General features: G+C 39.4%; 1 protein-coding gene across 1 annotated transcript in view; it reads left to right on the top strand.

The window, feature by feature from the left end:
• The first annotated feature begins 5871 nt into the window (after window positions 1-5871).
• Window positions 5872-22571, top strand: part of LOC124144297 (dynein axonemal heavy chain 3-like) — a 179631-nt gene continuing 162931 nt past the window's right edge. Inside the window, exons 1-2 of the mRNA XM_048396807.1 lie at window positions 5872-6002; window positions 18162-18260. Of these exons, the coding sequence (XP_048252764.1) occupies window positions 5988-6002; window positions 18162-18260 (114 nt within the window). The 5' untranslated portion in view covers window positions 5872-5987. The remainder of the gene's footprint in view (window positions 6003-18161; window positions 18261-22571) is intronic.

Raw genomic sequence — 22571 nt, 5'->3', positions numbered from 1 at the left:
GACACAATGTGTTATTGTGGAAGTCATCATCGGCTATGTCGTGGTCGAGACGTACCACCTGGGGTTGTCATGCTCTACACTGCTTGGTGACAGTTTGTAGGCTTTGTCACTTTGTCGGGATAGAGGGATAGTCTAAGTGTAGCAGAATATGTGTGTGCATCGATAAATGATGTCACTGACTGAGGTGCAAGTGAGGGTTAAAAAGCATGCAAAGCTGACCCTAAGGAAAACAATAGGGTCAACCACTCAACCAGAACATTTGCCCTGGCTGACACAAAGGAGCTGATAGGGTAGTGACTGACCCAAGCATAACTAAGTTAAAAGGTGTTGTATCAAATTTTCATTAAAATCCCTAAAACCCATACTGCAAACTAATACTAAATACTAATACTAAATACTAATATTAATAATAAATACTAATACTAAATACTAATATTAATAATAATACTAATGCTAATACTAACTACACTATGTATTATATACACTATATACTACTGGTATATTACTGGTTAGTTGACAGTTAAACAAAACCTGTAACTGCCACATAAACACGACTATGAAAGATCAAATAAAGACTGTTCCATTGCTTGTTTTAAGCGATTGAATTTTCCATGCATGAAATATCATATCTGACATCGATATCACGCCGCTTAACATAATAAATGCATAGAACAAACGTATGGCACCGCTAGTAAACAATCTTCTATCACTCGTTTGTGATCTGACTATATCATACATACACATAAGTACCACATAATTTTCCTCTTTAAATGAGCAATTTGGTGGCTTAGATGTTAACTCGTTCGCACGTCACGCCGAAGCACACGCTGAAAGCAGCGTAAAGCCATTTATCATTTAACTTAAGCATTTATCCATGACATAAGCTTATGACATAAAAACATGTATGTAATACCCCAATGACATAAGTATGCAAATTAGAAATGCAAATTTGATAACCGGAAGAGCGAGCGGTTTGATTTGAAACTATATATTATAAGTGAAGTTACACCAGAGATATAATCAGATTACACAGAATCGTTGTTGTTACCGTTATTGTTGCCGTTATTAAAGTTTCAATTATTCTGCAAAAGTCTGTTCAAGTATTTTGTTTAAAATAATCCGAGGAACTTTTTTTCTCAGCGAATTGTTTATTTTGGTTTACATGGCTATGGAAAACATGTATCACTACGCACGATCTATACGTAAGATTTCGACAAGTTGCTGATGTTAATGTTTAATGCAATTATTCCTTAATTTGGAAGCAAAAATGTGAAAATGATAAATAGAATTCATCACTCGTGTTTTTTAATATGGGAAATATCAACCTCGTCCCGTTAATCGGTATTTGCCTCGCCAAAGGCTCGGCAAATACCGATTAACTAAGACTCGGTTGATATTTCCCATATTAAAACACACTCATGATGAATCCTCTATATATATACTCACACACTCACGTCCTTAAATCAAAAGCAATTAACGGCGGCGGTGGGGTAGCTTAAAGATTAAAGACGTCACACACCGGGTTCGATTCCCCACGTTGGTACAATGTATGAAGCACATTTCAGGAAACACACCCCCAACCCCCGCCGCCGTGATATTGCTGGAATGTTGCTAAAAGCAGCGTAAAACCATACTCACATATTCACGTTCTAAATCTCCAACATCTTTGACAGGTTATCATCTGCAGAACTCGCCACGTTGCCTAGTGCAAGGTGTATATTTTGTGCTTCGGTTTCGACGTTGTCATTAGTTTATTTTTTGAGTGAAACTTAGACATTGTATCTGTGTAATGATACTTTGTATGAATTTATAGACCAATATACATCATAATTAAAATGGACCTTGTTTACAGAAATGACGATGTGTTTTTAACTTGAATCAAGCGATTTTCATGGTCCTTTTAGATGAGCGAAGCAGTCGTAAAATATACCCAACGCAAGGAACATTTTCCATGTCCACGTTATCTGCCAAGAATGAGAATGTATGTTCAGCCATTGAAATTACTTTGTTTCTCGTTTAAGCAATATTCCAGCTATATGACGGCGGTCTGTAAATAATCGAGTCTGGCCAAGACAATCCAGTGATTGACATCATGAGCATCGATCTACGCAATTGGTATACAATGCGATGTATCTACCAAGTCAGCGAGCCTGACCACCCGATCCCGTTAGTCGCCTCTTACGACAAGCATAGTCGCCTTTCACGGCAAGCATGGGTTGCTGAAGACCAGTTCCACCCGGATCTTCGCGGGTCATGAAATTACTTATTCTAAACAAAATGCAATTCTGCATATATGGATGTTGTGTCGTATGTTAAGTATGAATCTGCCCTAAGTGAGTGAGTGAGTGAGTGAGTGAGTGAGTGAGTGAGTGAGTTGGGTTTAACGCCGCTTTTAACAGTATTCCAGTTATATCGCGGCGTGTCAGCTTAATGTGGGAGGAAAGCCCGAAGTGATGCAGGTCTCAGACGTTTACCACTTCGGTGAAACCCACGAGCACGGGTATGGTGCTGACAAACCTAGAAACATAATCGGGGTGAACCGGGATTCGAACCCACAATCATAGGTTTCTGGCGTGCCCAAGGGACGCAACTCTGCACAGCGAATCGCCGCGCCTTAGACGACTGGGCCACCCGTGCCCCCGAATCAGCCCTAAAGGTTTCAAGAGCCGAAACATCTTCAAAACCTCTTTGGTGCATGAAATATTTGTTTTGGCCATCGTTCTGAAAAATACAAAATAATTATAACTCTTATTTCAACAGTGTTTTGAAGGATATGGACCTCAAATAATATTTTCTTTTACCCCCTATTGACCAATAAAAGTCGCCTGGACAAGTTACTGTTATTATTCATGAACTTAGTCCAATCTGTGCGCTAAACAGTCTTACCACCAGGTATGTATGCAGGTGTGATGAATAATCGATATGTCTGCAAAGCTATGAGTGGTTACGATCCGTGACGCGTGGAGGCAGTTTTGTTTTGTCCGACAAAAAACTAGATTCCACATCTTTTGCACTTAGATATGGGACACGGACGACCCTGCGTTCTGAGGCGCTGTAATTCGCCATGGTTGCGCCCCATGGACGTGTCAGGATCCGCTGACATCGGTTTCTATCCAAGATTCGCCCTGACTATGACCTTTCATCTGACAGTTTGACTTCGGTTTCGACCAGCTTCACATTCGGCTGACACACGGTGGCTAACATACCGTTCAATGCGTCAGTTCCATCCCTCCCTCCCTCCCTCCCTCCCCCCCCCCCCCCCCCCCCCCCCCCCCTCACCCACCCACCCACTCACTCACTCACTCACTCACCCACTCAAAGCAATTGACTATACGGCGGCGGTGGGGAAGCCTAAAGATTAAACACGTCACACCGAAGGCCCGGGTTCAATTCCCCACATGGGTACAATGTATGAAGCACATTTCTGGAGTCCCCCAACGTGATATTGCTTTAATATTGCTAAAAGCGGCGTAAAACCTCACTCACTCACTCGCAACCATGACCTGCGAACACACAGTCTCATTCACATACAGAAAAGCTTCAATAACTTTCGTAGTTATGGAATCATTTTTAAAAAGCCTATGTATAAAAGCAGCTATTTTCTTCAGTTACCAAACTTTTGCGAATCCCAGGCATATAACATTAGAGACCAGTCTCTGGTTACGAGCACATCTTCAAGTTCAGTACTTTAGATGATGCCATTGTTTGTGTCAAAACCGACTTCACCAACAAAAGCTTCATTCGTGTATTTATCCCATTTACTGAATTCGGGTAATTCCAACAGAACAATGTACCCGTCCGTTACTCTAAATCGGATCGGATTCGTCAACAATAACATTAGTCTTCGCCACCTTATCAGATAATCGGAGTCGCACTTAGGCTTTGTATATGAAATCCCTCGCAAACCATTGATTATGTAGGCGGTCAGGAGCCCACGAGCTGCTATATGCTGCATTCGACTTGGTTAAATAATGCTATTAACTTATTGACAGACTCGCGTGATTAAGTGCTAATATTGACGCCGACACTGTCGCTGAAATTACTACCGGTTTTTCCATGCATATCCCGAGGAGAGATCGTGTTTATTGCGAGGCTGACATCTGTAACACAGCTGTCAAAACAACAAGGTATCGCGGGTATATAAACCTGTATAAGATCCGCAAAAAACATTAAATATACATTTTTACGTGTCTTTTAGCGTTTAGTATTATGCAACATTCACATTCATACTAATTTAATGAGTTGAAAATGTTCATGTGTTGTTTAGTGTCTGCAGAGATAGGATATTGTATTATATACCAGTGCATATTTCACACATTATTAAAAGTGCGTATTCAAGTAATATTCGAGCGTTCTATGAATGCTTATTAATGTATTTAGAGGTTAACGTTATTACACAATGAAACAATTTAATGACAGAATGTTAGTCAAGTATTTAGTTCATAAGTTTAAACATTCTTAAAACTATCTTATGAAAAAGAGCGCTGAATTCCACATCACTGATGGATAATCTCAAACGCATCACAGCATATATATATACAGAGAAGGGGACAGTGAGATAATAAAAAACATACACGTATAGGGGACATTAAGGGAGCAGAAAATAAACAGGGCTTGTATGGATGTATTAATATATTAGGCTATACGAATCAGAGTCTGCTACCTGCTATGTGATTGTGGGCCACTGGACAACATACAGGCCCTAGGACAACATACAGGCCCTAGGACAACATACAGGCCCTAGGACAACATGCAGGCCTAGGACAACATGCAGGCCCTTGGACAACATACAGGCCCTAGGACAACATACAGGCCCTTGGACAACATACAGGCCCTAGGACAACATACAGGCCCTTGGACAACATACAGGCCCTAGGACAACATACAGGCCCTAGGACAACATACAGGCCTAGGACAACATACAGGCTCTAGGACAACATACAGGCCCTAGGACAACATACAGGCCCTAGTACATCATACAGGCCCTGCGACAACATACAGGCCCTGGGGCAACATACAGGCCCTAGGACAACATACAGGCCCTAGGACAACACACAGGCCCTAGGACAACACACAGGCCCTAGGACAACATACAGGCCCTAGGACAACAAACAGGCCCTAGGACAACTGATTGTAACTGCTATCTTATTGTTTTTATAATATACGGAAATAAACACCAGACATCAATTGTAAATACACCCGAGTGACATGAATCAGTTTTGTTGCCAAAATGAGCGAATTGATGTTTTACATTTGAAGACCACGAAAGACATCACGAAAATGGGATGTTTCAAGTTTAGGCTTATTTGTAAACAATTCCACAACAGTGTTGTCGGTGTTATTGAACAAGCATAAACGAATGTCCCATACCAATCACCTTACTTTCGAATCTTGTCCCCCCTATTGCTATAAGTAGAGGCGTCACGTTTTATCGAATCTGAAAAACACGGTCGGCAATTCTTGACCCCAACAGCATTATATCACAACAAACATTGACTGAACAGACATCCCTAACACTTAGACTGAATAGACAGAAGAAAAAGTATATGGACTTCTATTCATCAGCAGTACGGATCTTTCTCATAGTCCACACATCTACCGCTGGAGCGGTATTGTCGGGGTTGGACATACAGCATATCGCACACTGTGGAGGAATTTTCCACACGAATACTTTTACATTCGGTGTTGACAATGTCTTATCTCAGTAAGACGCGCGAGTGTCACTGGAGGTATAAGTGCTCCCTGCCTGCTATCGTATTTATGTTGAAAGTTGGCCCAAACACCTATACAGCGGCCGTGTTATGAATAGTCGCCGGAGCAACTAATTTGCATACGAATTGGAGGCGAGAGTTACCATGCTCGCGGGAGAGCGATTCACTCACGATGTGGAAATGACAGTGTCTATGGATTTATACCTAACGGAGGATTTCAAATTGAACATGGACACCGAAAATTAATTCACATAGGGAAAAGTGAAAAGTTGGAGGATGGCCCACAAACAGGTAAATTAGAATTGTTTTAACTTGAGCTGTAGTGGGGGTCGGCCGTGATGACAGTTATCGTACTCCGCGACCACCGTTTAGAGGGATAACTTGTCAAAGTTACGAGAAGATTATATGTTGATGACATCGTGCATTCACCATCGGTAGTCTGGGTTTATACTTATATTAATATGTATCTACTCATAAAACAATTTTGTGATAAAAAAAACACACAAAAAACCCACAGTAAATTAAATAATATCCCGATAGAATTTATGTTGACATTGTTATATTTCCCTGGAAAGAATGCCGTGGTTTAATACAGTAGTAAAAAGCGTGTGGATAAATGTTATAGTGTCTTTGAGATCGAATCTGTAAACTGTTTTCCTGGGATTTGTCTTTAAAGAGTGACTTTGATGTAAATCAAAGCTTGTGTGACACAAACAATTTTGTGATCATGTTTACTAATGATTTTGTTACTCCCCTGGGATAAACATGAAACGTAGATGACATATTGGGTAACGGTAGTGTAAAAGAACGAGCGACTCCGAGGCATGTAATAACGGTATAGTTCTTCAAGTACTAACGGTACATTGCATACCTGGGGGCCCCTGTGGGGTCACGTGGAACTGAACTAGCTTGCCTTTCTAATGGACCGAAAGAAACGATTGATTCGCGAAGCCCAGGTAAGCTTTTGCTGTAGACAATGGAAATGGAAAATGGCTAACACTTGCTTTGACTGGGAATTGATTGAATGATTGATTGGGTTGATGCATGAGTTGATTTCGCTAAGTCAGTGGCTTTCTTCTTGTCTGTCTTAATCAACTGTTTCTGTATTGAGAAACTAGACCATTAATTAATAGTTTCTAAATTGGATACACATGGATACACTGTGCTGTTTATTTCTTAATGTAATATTTGGTTATAGTTGTATACTTGGCAGACAGAAAACATAGCCAGGCAGTAAGATGGTAGAAACATTGAAGACTGAAGGCAGATGGAACGTGGGGTAGGGAATATGGATAGAGAGGTGGCAAGGTAGTGGGGAAATGACAGGTTGTTAGATGGTAGGGAATATTGGTGGACAGGTGGTTGGGTGGTAAGGGATTTTGGTATGCACATGGTTAGATGTAGGGAATATTGGTATGCAGATGGTTAGATGGTAGGGGATATTGGTAGGCAAATGGTTAGATGGTAGGGTATATTTGTATGCAGATGGTCAGATGGTAGGGAATATTGGAAGGCAGATGGTTAGATGGTAGGGAATGTTGGAATGCAAATGGTTAGATGGTAGGGAATATTGGTATGCAGATGGTTAGAAGGTAGGGTATATTTGTATGCAGATGGTTAGATGGTAGGGAATATTGGAAGGCAGATGGTTAGATGGTAGGGAATACTAGTATGAAGATGGTTAGATGGTAGGATATATTGGTAGGCAGATGGTTAGATGGTAGGGAATGTTGGAATGCAGATGGTTAGATGGTAGGGGATATTAGCATGCAGATGGTTAGATGGTAGGGTATATTGGTATGCATATGGTTAGATGGTAGGGTATATTGGTATGCAGATGGTTATATGGTAGGGTATATTGGTATGCAGGTGGTTAGATGGTAGGGTATATTGGTATGCAGATGGTTAGATGGTAGGGGATATTGGTATCCAGATGGTTAGATGGTAGGTTATATTGGTATGCAGATGGTTAGAAGGTAGGGAATATTGGTATGCAGATGGTTAAATGGTTGGGGATATTAGAATGCAGATGGTTAGAAGTTAGGAAATATTGATAGGTAGATGGTTAGATGGTAGGGAATACTGGTTGGCAGATGGTTGAGGATATTAGTATGCAGATGGTTAGATGGTAGGGGATTTTGGTATGTAGATGGTTAGATGGTAGGGGATATTGGTATGTAGATGGTTAGATGGTAGGGGATTTTGGTATGAAGATGGTTAGATGGTAGGGGATATTGGTATGAAGATGGTTAGATGGTAGGGAATATTGGTATGAAGATGGTTAGATGGTAGGGAATATTGATAGGATTACATGGATTAGTTATCTTGTGATTTCAAAGTTGTTTTTATACAATTGCAAAAATAACTGTTTGACTGCCACATCATTTAACTTTACATCAGCTTTTGATTTCATTTCACAGTCAGAAATCATCCAGGTGTATCTCAGCAATCAGGTCTGTAGCAGACAAACTAAGGATTGAGAATAAGAGAATCAACAACAGCTTGATAACTGATAATAAGTCAACATTGTGACAAACTGGTGCAGATGGACCCAGGCAACATATGGGAATATCTCTCATTTGTCCAGATATCCTAGTACTCACATCAGAGTAGCTGGTATATACACAATTCAAAGGAGAGATTTGAAAAAGTATTACCACAAATCAGATAAAGAAAGCTGATTTGAAATATCAAAAAAAAGTTAGTGAAATATTGCTGTCTTTATGTCATATGATTTAATAGCGTTAATGGCTATGATTTATTTGGCCATATAAAGCATGTTTATTCCCTGGGCGTTGTAATCAGTGCAGATCAGCAGTAGTGTGGGATTGTGGTGTCTGTACAGCCTTTCTCTGTGGGTGGGTCTTTTATAGCCGTATTAGCACTGAAACAGGAAGTGATATAGCCCCTGCAGGTACATAGCAGGGAATTATGGGCGTCCTCGATGCGATACAGATCTTCGTCCACATGGTTCTATCACTGTGCATTAATCATTGTGAAGCTTGAGTTTGGTTTCCGTAAACCTTCCCACATTTCTATTGAAAAATGTGGTTTTTTTAGCTTTAGAAAATGATTGAAAAAATTCATTTGACTGACATAATAAATTGTCAAGAAGAGTTTTGTGTGAACAAAAACAAACTCACAATTTGTCTTTACTTCTTTATTCTACTACAAAAGATGTGTTTTTTTCACAAGGCCATCACAAGTTGATTATTTGTTCTTAGGATGTGTTTTTTTAATTAACTAACAGTACAGAGGGCATTTCCTTTAAAAATGGATATTATTATTATTATTATTATTATTATTATTATTATTCAGAGATTGGCCAGAATAAATAATTAATTAGTTGTGGCCTTAAGAAATAAACGGGTCAAAGGGCTCATTTTAAATTTACGGGTTATTCTGTCGAATAAAAACATATTGCTGTTATTTATGTTTTAAATGGTGGAACTATCTGAAAAAAACCCTGAAAACAGCCAAACTTTAATATGTATAACAGATATCAGTTGTTACAAGTGTGTCTATGACTGCCCTGAACCTAAATGTCTCTATGTTTGCCCTGAGCCTAAATATCTCTATGACTGCCCTGAGCCTAAATATCTCTATGACTGCCCTGAGCCTAAATATCTCTATGACTGCCCTGAGCCTAAATATCTCTATGACTGCCCTGAACCTAAATGTCTCTATGACTGCCCTGAACCTAAATATCTCTATGACTGCCCTGAACCTAAATATCTCTATGTTTGCTCTGAACCTAAATGTCTCTATGTTTGCCCTGAGCCTAAATATCTCTATGACTGCCCTGAACCTAAATATCTCTATGACTGCCCTGAGCCTAAATATCTCTATGACTGCCCTGAACCTTAATGTCTCTATGTTTGCCCTGAACCTAAATGTCTCTATGACTGTCCTGAACCTAAATGTCTCTATGACTGCCCTGAACCTAAATGTCTCTATGTTTGCCCTGAACCTAAATGTCTCTATGTTTGCCCTGAACCTAATATCTCTATGACTGCCCTGAACCTAAATGTCTCTATGTTTGCCCTGAACCTAATATCTCTATGACTGCCCTGAACCTAATATCTCTATGACTGCCCTGAACCTAAATGTCTCTATGTTTGCCCTGAACCTAAATGTCTCTATGACTGCCCTGAACCTAAATATCTCTATGACTGCCCTGAACCTAAATATCTCTATGTTTGCTCTGAACCTAAATGTCTCTATGTTTGCCCTGAACCTAAATGTCTCTATGTTTGCCCTGAGCCTAAATATCTCTATGACTGCCCTGAGCCTAAATATCTCTATGACTGCCCTGAGCCTAAATATCTCTATGACTGCCCTGAGCCTAAATATCTCTATGACTGCCCTGAACCTAAATGTCTCTATAACTGCCCTGAACCTAAATGTCTCTATGTTTGCCCTGAACCTAATATCTCTATGACTGCCCTGAACCTAATATCTCTATGACTGCCCTGAACCTAAATATCTCTATGACTGCCCTGAACCTAAATGTCTCTATGTTTGCCCTGAACCTAAATGTCTCTATGACTGCCCTAAACCTAAATGTCTCTATGACTGCCCTGAACCTAAATGTCTCTATGACTGCCCTGAACCTAAATGTCTCTATGACTGCCCTGAACCTAAATGTCTCTATGACTGCCCTGAACCTAAATATCTCTATGTTTGCCCTGAACCTAAATGTCTCTATGACTATCCTGAGCCTAAATGTCTCTATGACTGCCCTGAACCTAAATGTCTCTATGTTTGCCCTGAACCTAAATGTCTCTATGTTTGCCCTGAACCTAAATGTCTCTATGTTTGCCCTGAACCTAAATGTCTCTATGACTGCCCTGAACCTAATATCTCTATGTTTGCCCTGAACCTAAATGTCTCTATGACTGCCCTGAACCTAAATGTCTCTGTGTTTGCCCTGAACCTAAATATCTCAATGACTGTCCTGAACGTAAATATTTCAATGACTGCCCTGTGGCACTCTTGATAAAATTACCTGTGAAGATCCGGGGTAGGATAGGTCTTCAGCAACCCATGCTTGCAATAAATGGCGACTATGCTTGTTGTAAAAGGCCACTAATGGGATCGGGTGGTCAGGCTCGCTGACTTGGTTGATGCATGTCATAATGTCCCAATTGTGTAAAGCGATGCTCATGATGTCACTCACTGGATTGTCTGGTCCAGACTTGATTATTTACAGACTGTCATCATATAGCTGGAATATTGCCAAGTACGGCGTTAAAAAACAAACAAAAACTTGATACAATTACACCCCTGCTATAGTAGTGTTGGTATATACTACTCAAAAGAAGTTAAGGGACACCCGATTCTTTTATAAACATTACTATAGGTAATCCGTAATGGCATAAAAGATCAACAATTGAAATATGAAAGAACTGGATGTTCTTTAACTTCTTTTGAGTAGTATATGATATTATATAGAAAGTATGTCGGCATAGGATAACCCAGTAGTATTTCTATTATGTCTCTGATGGCTATTACAGCTCTTATGACTCCTATCATGATAAAAAATATTACACCATGATAACTCATAAAAGCACTTGATGTGGATCTTATTATTATAGGAAAACTTAGTATAAATGTTGTATCATGATGCTCCATCCAAATTCAGCAAAAACTTCCTGCAGTGCTAACACAGCCTACAGGAAACCCAGTAGTAATTCTATTATGTCTCTGATGGCTATTACAGCTCTTATGACTCCACCCAAATTCAGCAAAAACTTCTTGCAGTGCTAACACAGCCTACAGGAAACCCAGTAGTAATTCTATTATGTCTCTGATGGCTATTACAGCTCTTATGACTCCACCCAAATTCAGCATAAACTTCCTGCAGTGCTAACTCAGCCTACAGGAAACCCAGTAGTAATTCTATTATGTCTCTGATGGCTATTACAGCTCTTATGACTCCACCCAAATTCAGCAAAAACTTCCTGCAGTGCTAACACAGCCTACAGGAAACTTCAGATTGGGACATGTTTGCATGTCAATTATCTGAGTCTTTTTTCATGTGACCAATAAACAAACGTTCATTCAAACCAAGTAAGTGTATTTCAATATGATTTATAGTGGTGTCAAAACTAATCTTAACTGAACTAAAGAATAAAATTTATGAGGCCATTGGAGACCTGACCGTGATGAAGTGTATGTAATTCTAGTCCTGCCATGTTGTCATGCATGATGGGAACCCTTACTACGAAGGTTCATATGTACAAATGTCAGGATTTTATTTCCTAGATACACCTGGTTGCTACTGTTTTTAATGCAGATTGTTTGTCATACATTCAGTGATAATGATTAATAGATACAGCTATAGTTCCTCGGACAGGTTGATTTATGGACAGATTTAAACATATAAGGTGATTTCTTTCCTCACTTGATTTACGGAACAGCCGATGCCAAATTTCAAAATGATGTATGGAATAAATAATAAATTATTGTTTATCCTGCCGATTCTTAACTAATTACAGATATGAAAAAATTCAAATCAGGTCCACCTGGAAAGGGAAGTAAGCCTTTGATTTCGTTAAGTTTTTCAACACGTTAAAGGCCTTTTTATGATTCTTGGGTTTTGGAAAAGCAAATGTTTAAACCTGTCAAAAAAAAGTCAATAAATAGTGTTCTACTATTCTACTAAAATAGCTTCTACCGGGATAAAGAACTCATTTCTACATAATGTTGACTTTATAGTGATTACACATTTGTCACCACTCCCCCTTTCCGTAACCTGCAAAAAGCTAGTCCCCCCCATCGATGAATGTTATGTGCGAAAACATGGCAAACGAATTAGAATGCGCGTATGACTTCAAGTACTTCGGTCAAAGAATCTCTCAGGAATAAGTTCTGATGTTACATATGTCTTGCATTTAAAACTCTACCCAAGATACAGTTAAATGTGTTCAATCATACTGTATAATAATGTAAGTCCCGATGTGATTTCAATAGCATCTGGAATATATGTGTTTTATGGGGGAATCATAATGCAGCAAGTTGACAATGCTTTTAGCTATGCCCGTTTGCGCTTTAGACGGAACCCAGTCGCAAATATGGACACAAGAGGGGCACGAGTTGCTATTCGTCTTGTCCTGGAATAACATGAGTTTGTCACGAATGGGTGATTACAGACAAGATATTTGTTTCAAAATATTTATGCTTTTCACACACTGAAATGTTCTGCTCTGAGAATAACAAAAGTAATTTTATGAAAACTTGGTTCAGGCAGGAGGGAACATTTTTGTGTTGAAAAAAACATGTTCAGCTGTTATCTTGCTAACACTGAAATAAGACCTGTTTTCCTGATGTGGGAGAAAGGAACAAAGTATATATAATTTTTGGCATGGCCCAGTTCAATTGATTGTCTTGTTTCATGATTTCCTTGGTCAATATGCAAACTTGCAAAAAGTTTTTCACCTATACAATGTTTTCATTCAAACTGCATTAAAGAACTAAATGTAATTTAGAATTAACTTCTATATTGTTTGCATTTATGAAAGGATGAACAAAAAAAACAGTGTGCAACATCATGTGATTTGCATCAATCTACGCACTTGAGATACAATGACATGCATCAACCAAGTCAGCAAACCTGACCACCTGATCCCGTTAGTAGCTTTTTACGACAAGCATAGTCACCTTTTACAGCAAGCATTGGTTGCTGAAGACCTATTCTACCCCGGATCTTCACAGATAATATAAATAAATATATCTATCAATAATAGAAACTGACTCCTTATTTAAACTCTGCAAAAAACAATCTGCAGACAACAATACGAAATCAGTGACATCACTCAGCAGTATAATGCGACACAAGCCCCGCCCAATCTATAAGCAGCCAATCAGGAAACAGTATTCTGCTCGTGTGCGTGGGATAATTGTTCTTCGGTTTATGTAAAATATTGCTTGGTTAGTCAATGAAAGCCATGGAATCACTTGCAAGATACTTAGTTACTTTTGTAAGATTACATGTCAGGTTCTTCTTTCAAACAGCAAAAATAATTTGACTTCATAAAACTTGGGAAATACCAAAGTGGATGTACGTAAAATGTTAAAACAAGTTTTTTTTAAACCTCTATATTCAATGTTGCAACCAATATTCTATGTAAATAAAGTTTTTCCATAGGGCTCAAGTACGCATTTATACCTAGTGACAATGAAGCAGAATTTTTCAGAAAGAAATAGTATGGAGCTTGAGAAGGGATATAAGGAGAGTTTAAGAGTCAGTCTATTGACTGATTTCCATTTTCAATCTGTCAGATACACAGTTAGGCCACGACGTGTCGACCTCACACAAGCGACTCAAGTGAAATAGTTTATCAAAGCCACTTTAACCAGGGAGTCCGATTGTTCACCAAACGGGCCATGGAAATTGCGCCTTGAGTTGTGTCATTAACACAGCGTTAGTCCATTGTGAATATGTAGGTGCATGCTGTGACACATCTTCCCGAGGCAGGAGAGTTAACTGACTTTAAAAGTCCAGTTTCCACCCTTGCTGAACTAGGCTGGAATTACTGGGCTCGATCATAGCGCCACCAGTGGCTATTATCAGTTATGTCCCTTCTAAGCCTCTCCTGTGGACCAATCAGATTCCACCCCCATATCACTTGCATTTGCTCCAAACAAAATGGCGGCGCCAAGTCAGGACGATCTGCTCGATAATCAAGATCGACATTGTGATAAAATGGGTCTTACATCGCGAAATGCATCAAATCATGTGTGCACCTTGATTAAAAACATGAAAAGATTTTGAAAATATCTGTTGACAACAAGTTGGCGGTTCACATGCTTTGCAAATCCTGCAAATCTGAATGACAGTTTACGAACCGGATTTCGATTGCGTTGCACGATTTTGATTGGACTTCTTAGTCCAGCAAAATTGTAACTCCATAATACCAGCCTGGTTCAGCAAGAGTGGAAACTGGACTATTATAGTCAGTTAACTCACTTGCCTCGGGAAGATGGCAGTGACAAGGATGTCTTCTGCACACCATGGTCGGCGTAGTTTCAAGGGGATAGACGACAGGATGTGTGCAAGGGAATAGAACCCATAGTCTTGAAATTCAGTTGAGAAATATAATTGCCTTATTCCCGGAAGAAAGCAATATTTGTTTCATTGTACACAACTATGGTACTTATGTGGTACATACATGGTATGTTATGGTACATACATGGTACATTATGGTATACACATGACACATTTCTTTTAGTGTCTACTCAGTCAAGGATAACTCAGGGTACAGTGAGTGAATTCGCCTGGCCTACAAGAAGTGTGTGGCTATAGCATAACACTTAAAGTGTTCCCATACGGCATTGTACTGCGTTATGCAACATTTGCTAGGTAGCATTATAGGTTACAATGGCAGATATATCAGAAACCGAACTCTGTTTGTCTTTCAACTTATTGCTGTCTACGATTACGCCATCGACTTATTGGTTAGATGGCTGTGTAAACAAACCCTTTTGTCGTCTTGCGACCACTTAAATCAAGACGTGTGGTTGCTTGTATATCCCACATTGAGTAAGACACATAATTCCCCAGGCTGACAGAGGCACGACTCCCCACTGTGTGGATGTAGCACATTGAATTGCAAGGCTGGGTCTCCACGTGTGGAGTTAATGGTCATGCTTAATTCTACGTGACGATTTCTAAAAGAAAGAAATGGGATCATTTGTCATAAAAGACAAGTTACATAGAGTCTGCTGTTACTGTCATCTGAAATAAACAGGATGCATCCAAGATCTCTGTAATGTGTTATTTATATATCTATATATATACTCTTTCTGTTTATTGAAATAGAGTTTTTTTAGTTTGGGCCATTCGAAATAAGATTGTAACATAAAAGTAGGTATGTTCTCTGATCTGATTGGTTAAAAAGTGTTGTCGAATGAGCATAACATCGCTGAATTTTTGGGGTCTCATCACCGTGTATGTATAATCATCAACGGCGTCGTGTTCAAATGAAATTTCCGTACATCCATTCAGCATAACATCACGCAAATCTTACAAAACGAAATATTTATATCCTAAGTAAAAATATATTGTGCAGCTCATTTTTTTCTTGAATTGAGTCAGCCAGTATAGTGGAAAAAAAGATATGGTATTACAGTTTGAAGTGTGGGATGTACTCGTATAGTGTTTATGCAGAGATATGTATACATATATATGTACACATATGTATTTATGTCTAAAAAGGTTTTGCAGATGCCAAGAGACAACAGAGAATACGTTAGATCAATTATAGTCAAAACATTGATAGTTACTGTTGTAATTTTTCAGTATATTTGTAGTTGTGTCTTTCTCTTTTTCTGTATTATAAAATGGCATTGGAAATATAATATATTAAAACAATTTTAATTTTATTTTAAGATTGTGGTTTAAGTCTCCAGTTGGTTAGATCTGTAAACAAATTGTTTTAGAGAGTTGCCTAACGGTTATTGTTTAGGAAAATAAGTGTGTCTTCCCTCTAACTTGAATGTGCAAGGTTGGGTAGGAATATACTCTTCCTCGAGGATGTTTGTAATTGGATTGCTATCGCAGACAAGAAGTACTTTGATAGCTTTTTATTGAAAATGTAGTTCAATTAAATCGGTTTTATAACTGTGGAATTTGTTTCAACATGTTCATGGTGTTTATTAACTCCGTGTAGAGACTTTATTGCCCAGTATTGGCTATTGAACAGGAATAGATCACTTCAAGGTACATTTCTGTTATCTTATGCTGATAAGTATGCCAAAGGTACGTGTGGAGAACTGACGTTAGCTTTACGGTATGCATGGCACAGGGAGTCTACAGCCATGTGGACAAAATAAACACATCGCTGCTTTGTAAACTGGAAATATAAGATTATCTATGCCTCAAGACATTTGTGTATATTTTTTTATGATTTTAGAAGTTAATCGGCTAGAGATCATGTAGAATTGGAGGATGATTGGCATTTAACATGGTATTCATATCTGGTATTAAGGAACAAAAGGTAATAAAGTGTTTAATTTGAAAAAACACGCCTATTGTATGTCACTAGATTTTGTTATTAATCAGTTGATTGATTGTGTTGTATCTGTGTATTGAAATGGCATGTGCTCAACGACCCCTCCCCTGGCCCTAGTGTCAGAAACTGATGATTTAGGGGATCCCTTGATTGAAATACTGTAGGAGCAAGCCTTAATGACTACAGGCTAAAGATTGAATTACAGAAACAAGGTCATAGCGCTGAATTACTGAAACAAGGTGCTAATGTTGAATTACTGTAACAAGGTCATAGCGCTGAATTACTGAAACAAGGTCATAGTGCTGAATTACTGAAACAAGGTCATAATGTTGAATTACTGAAACAAGGTGCTAATGTTGAATTACTGTAACAAGGTCATAGCGCTGAATTACTGAAACAAGGTCATAGTGCTGAATTACTGAAACAAGGTCATAATGTTGAATTACTGACACAAGGTGCTAATGTTGAATTACTGTAACAAGGTGCTAATGTTGAATTACTAAAACAAGGTGCTAATATTGAATTACTGTAACAAGGTCATAGCACTGAATCACTGAAACAAGGTGCTAATGATGAATTACTGTAACAAGGTCATAGCGCTGAATTACTGAAACAAGGTCATAGTGCTCAATTACTGAAACAAGGTCATAATGCTGAATTACTGAAACAAGGTCATAGCGCTGAATTACTGTAACAAGGTCATAGCGCTGAATTACTGAAACAAGGTCATAGTGCTGAATTACTGAAACAAGGTCATAGCGCTGAATTACTGAAACAAGGTCATAGTGCTGAATTACTGAAACAAGGTCATAATGTTGAATTACTGAAACAAGATGCTAATGTTGAATTACTGTAACAAGGTCATAGTGCTGAATTACTGAAACAAGGTCATGTGCTGAATTACTGAAACAAGGTCATAGTGCTCAATTACTGAAACAAGGTGCTAATGTTGAAATACTGAAACAAGGTCATGTGCTGAATTACTGAAACAAGGTCATAGTGCTCAATTACTGAAACAAGGTGCTAATGTTGAAATACTGAAACAAGGTCATAGTGCTCAATTACTGAAACAAGGTCATACTGCTGAATTACTGAAACAAGGTCATAATGTTGAATTACTGAAACAAGGTCATAGTGCTGAATTACTGAAACAAGGTCATAATGTTGAATTACTGAAACAAGGTCATAATGTTGAATTACTGTAACCAGGTCATACCAGGAAGATCCAGGCAGAGAAAAGGTCTTCAGCAACCCATGCTTGTCATAAAAGGCGATCATGCTTGCTGTAAGAGGTGACTAACAGGATCTGCTAGTCAGGCCCACTGCATGTCATCACATCCTAAAATGTGATATTCACAAAGGCATTTTTTGTGTGCAAATTTTAAATGAGAGAAAAAAAATTGTGATCCCAACACATGCTTTCTTGTTTCCACAGGGGCTCCACCATGGGGTGACGGTGGCCCAGCCCAATGAGTTTGAGGTGAGACACCGCCCAAGCATCATCACCCATCTACCACCGCTCAGTGCTCATGAGGTAAGATTCTTCACTCATCTACCACTGTTTTGTGATCACTAGGTAAGCATTGTCACCCATCTACCACACAGTGCTCACTAGGTAAGCATTGTTACCCATCTACCACACAGTGCTCACTAGGTAAGCATTGTTACCCATCTCCCACAGCTCAGTGCTCTCTAGGTAAGCATTGTTACCCATCTACCACACAGTGCTCACTAGGTAAGCATTGTTACCCATCTCCCACAGCTCAGTGCTCTCTAGGTAAGCATTGTTACCCATCTACCACACAGTGCTCTCTAGGTAAGCATTGTTACCCATCTCCCACAGCTCAGTGCTCTCTAGGTAAGCATTGTTACCCATCTACCACACAGTGCTCACTAGGTAAGCATTGTTACCCATCTCCCACAGCTCAGTGCTCTCTAGGTAAGCATTGTTACCCATCTACCACACAGTGCTCACTAGGTAAGCATTGTTACCCATCTCCCACAGCTCAGTGCTCTCTAGGTAAGCATTGTTACCCATCTACCACACAGTGCTCACTAGGTAAGCATTGTTACCCATCCCCCACAGCTCAGTGCTCTCTAGGTAAGCATTGTTACCCATCTACCACACAGTGCTCACTAGGTAAGCATTGTTACCCATCTCCCACAGCTCAGTGCTCTCTAGGTAAGCATTGTTACCCATCTACCACACAGTGCTCACTAGGTAAGCATTGTTACCCATCTCCCACAGCTCAGTGCTCTCTAGGTAAGCATTGTTACCCATCTACCACACAGTGCTCACTAGGTAAGCATTGTTACCCATCTCCCACAGCTCAGTGCTCTCTAGGTAAGCATTCATCCGACCAATCAAAGCGTTGCTTACCAGATCATGAAAGTTACAGTTGGAATGTTTTTTCTAATCATGCAACCTTGAAATCGTTAACACGGGGTATTCCGAACGACAGTTACAGCCCCTACGACTGTTTTCGTCAAAATTATTGTCTGTCTCTCTTGCTTCCGTGGGATAAACATTTGAACAAAGGAAGCATTGCACAGTAAGTGGCCTTACAATCACAACCATATACATTTATTTATTTTATTTATCACTTTGTATAATATATTTAAAGATTTGCTTAAAACGTCTTTATTTTGCTCTTTGACATGTTCGATGCGGACCCATTGTCGAAATGTGTGTCCGAGAATTTTATTTTCAATAACATCGCGGGAAATAGTGAATAATTTTTTAATTTATCAATAAAAAATTATAAATTGAAATGGTATACGTACTTCAGACATTGTGAAATGTGACAGATTTAATAAATGAATGATATTCCAGGTAGATCTAGGTCCATAAAAATATATACTATTTTGACGTGACGTGAGATAAAACATATTGATGATTTGAGATTTGCCGAGCGCGCTCCCCCGCCTCGGCCTCGGTTAAACGGCTCATCGTCTATAACGCCCATGAATTATTTGGACCCCATTGGTAGCGTTGTAGCGAGGGACCACTGTATTAGACATTCCAGAATGTTCGTTTGTGCAAACTTTTAATTGAGAACTGTGTCAACATATTTTTCAAGTGTAGTCTGAAATGGAAGTCGCCAGGTTGAAGCGAGTGCTGTAAAGCACCAGAAAGCTGATTCCTAATTGGCTGATGTCGACTTCTTGTTAGTCGTTTCAGTGGTCCATCAAAGTTTGTTAAAGGTTGTTCTTATGTGACCCGTAATGGGATGTCCTTAGATCTTTGTTTAGCGGCAGCAAGAACTTAGATCTGATTTTAATGGGATTGGCATCGTCACCCATCTGAAGCCACACAGTGCTCACTGCGTTAGCATCATCACCCATCTCCCACTGTTCAGTGCACAAAGATGGTTTGCAGAAGTTCTACTGAGTCCTGCAGTTTCTGTGTAACTTTCACAAGATGACCAGGAATCAGTAACCTAGGTAACTGTAATAATGGCAGCCAGTGATGCAGTCAACTTAGGTGATGGTTGCTTAGAAAACACAATATTTTGAACACAGTTTATAATGCACAGAAACGTATACTACGCATGTATGACAGATTGGCTTTCTCTCTATCTGAAACCCACTGCAATTGTAAGAGTGAAAATTATCCTACCCTATTTTTTATCCCAGGGATGAAATTCTCTAGTGTCAGGATGATTCTCCCTAGTGAATTTGAACCAATACCAGTGTGTTTAATCCTATTCTATCCTATACTCTAGAGTAAAACTTCCCACGGGATAATATTTAGGTAGGATATAAGCCTTGCGTACACATTCCTATCCCTGCAGCCATCAGGGACGGATGACGTGCAGATCAGTGAGATGATGGTTAGTGCTGGAATGATGAAGGATGATATTGTTTTCAGGGTTAAGTCTTTCCACTGTGTATATCATTCTGTAAAGCCCGCCCCTGGCCACACTGTACCTCCTTGTTGACAATATGATATGTTATGCTGACTTTTGTGTGTTCAGCACAGTTATTGCAGGACTTATAATATTCATCTTGTGTCAGAGTATCCAGTTTGATCAAAATGATATACTCACTCATTATCCACAAAATTAAAAATCCTTTGAAATAAGATTGAAAACATTAACAGTAATGTGATGCAGCAAGTCATTTCATATCACAGTACTGTAAACAGCTTTATTTCTGCGTCGTTAAAATATTGCGAATACCACACCAAAGACAATACTGTGACGAGATATTTTTGCGAGTTGCCGTGTTGAGATGACCCCTCGATTACCAAACAATAGACAGCTTCTCTCCGAAGCTAGTTAATCTGAGTTGGCTGGAAAGTTGACCGGAAGGGATTGCGACCAATTATCAAATACGATAATTGACTCAACTCAGTGTCAAGACTGTGAGTTTGAATGGTCTGTTTACACTGTCATTTGTGATGTATTGTGTGACCATTGTGCATTCATTTGTGTTTTTAACTTATTGAGTAACTTGTGGTTCTGGTTGATGATTTCAACATTTGATGACGTGTTGCAATGAATAAAGTATGTATGTATTATTTATACTTATTTTTGCATTTTAAATTTTTGCGATTGAGTCTCTTTCGCAAAACTCGCAATGATAAAACGGTCGCAAAAAAATCCCTGTTTACAGTATATAGGCATGTTTAGCAGGGTGTGGATCCAACAGTTGATATTCTTACTGTATCCCCTTATTGATGGTCTGTGATTCCTTTATTCTAACAACAAAAAAAACAATAAATTTGTTTCGTTATGCTTTTGCGACCATACTCCAAACCTATGAGTTTGTTTTTCATTCATTGGTAGCAGTACTAATCTAATATATTTTTCTAGTTTTGTTTGCTACCTTTATTGAATTTTTGGCCGACATTTTTGTAAACCAACCAGTAAATAGATAAAAGACCTATGCTACACCACTGGCCTAGTGTTGTGTATATGTTGTAGGTTACTTTGAAGTTGGGACACAGCTTGATGACATTGTGTTGAATGCATGGTGTCGTGTGTCACAACCTTCCTATCATGATATGGTTCATAATGTAGAGTATTGTTACAGCCATGCTTTGAACTGCATGTATCGTTCATCTCAAGGCAGTGCACAGTCTGGTAGATAAAGTCAGTTTGTAGGGTGGTGTCAGGAGGGGTAGGTGTTCAGGGATGGACAGTTGTGTGGAGGGGAAAGGGGGAGAGGGACACCAGAGTAACCTAATTGTCATTGGGGTGGGGAATTGTCTTTGGTGTTGGGAATTGTCTTTGGTGTTGGGAATTGTCTTTTGTGTTGGGAATTGACTTTGGTGTGGGGAATTGTCTTGGGGTGGGGAATTGTTTTTGGGGTGGGGAATTGTCATTGGGGTGGGGAATTGTCTTTTTGGTGGGGAATTGTCATTGGGGTGGGGAACTGTCATTGGGGTGGGGAACGGTCATTGGTGTTGGGAATTGTCATTGGTGCGGGGAATTGTCATTGGTGTGGGGAATTGTCTTTGGGATGGAGAATTGTCTTTGGAGTGGGGAATTGTCTTTGGGGTGGGGAATTGTCATTGGCAATTGTCATTGGGGTGGGGAATTATCATTGGTGTGTGTGGGGGTGGGTTGGGGGTGAGAGACCAGATGACCTATCTCATTAATTAGAGGGTACTCAAGATAGCCCATGTCATAAGGGAGTACACCGGGTGGCCTTTGTCATTAGTGGGTACACCGGGGGGCCCATGTCATTTGGGGGACATAGAGAAATCCATGTTGACAGTGTTTTACCTGTGTTATCAAGTGATGTCAGCACCCCCTACAGAGTGACTGCCAGGGTTATCTAGGTCTGATAAACCCTCTCAATACACACATATATATATCACCCGGAGTTGAGGGTTTGA

This window comes from Haliotis rufescens, unplaced genomic scaffold (assembly GCF_023055435.1).
Source record: "Haliotis rufescens isolate VD_foot unplaced genomic scaffold, xgHalRufe1.0.p SCAF_16, whole genome shotgun sequence".
NCBI lineage: Eukaryota > Metazoa > Mollusca > Gastropoda > Lepetellida > Haliotidae > Haliotis > Haliotis rufescens.
The sequence above is the reverse complement of the archived record's forward strand: the minus strand, read 5'-3'. Positions and strand labels throughout refer to the sequence as shown.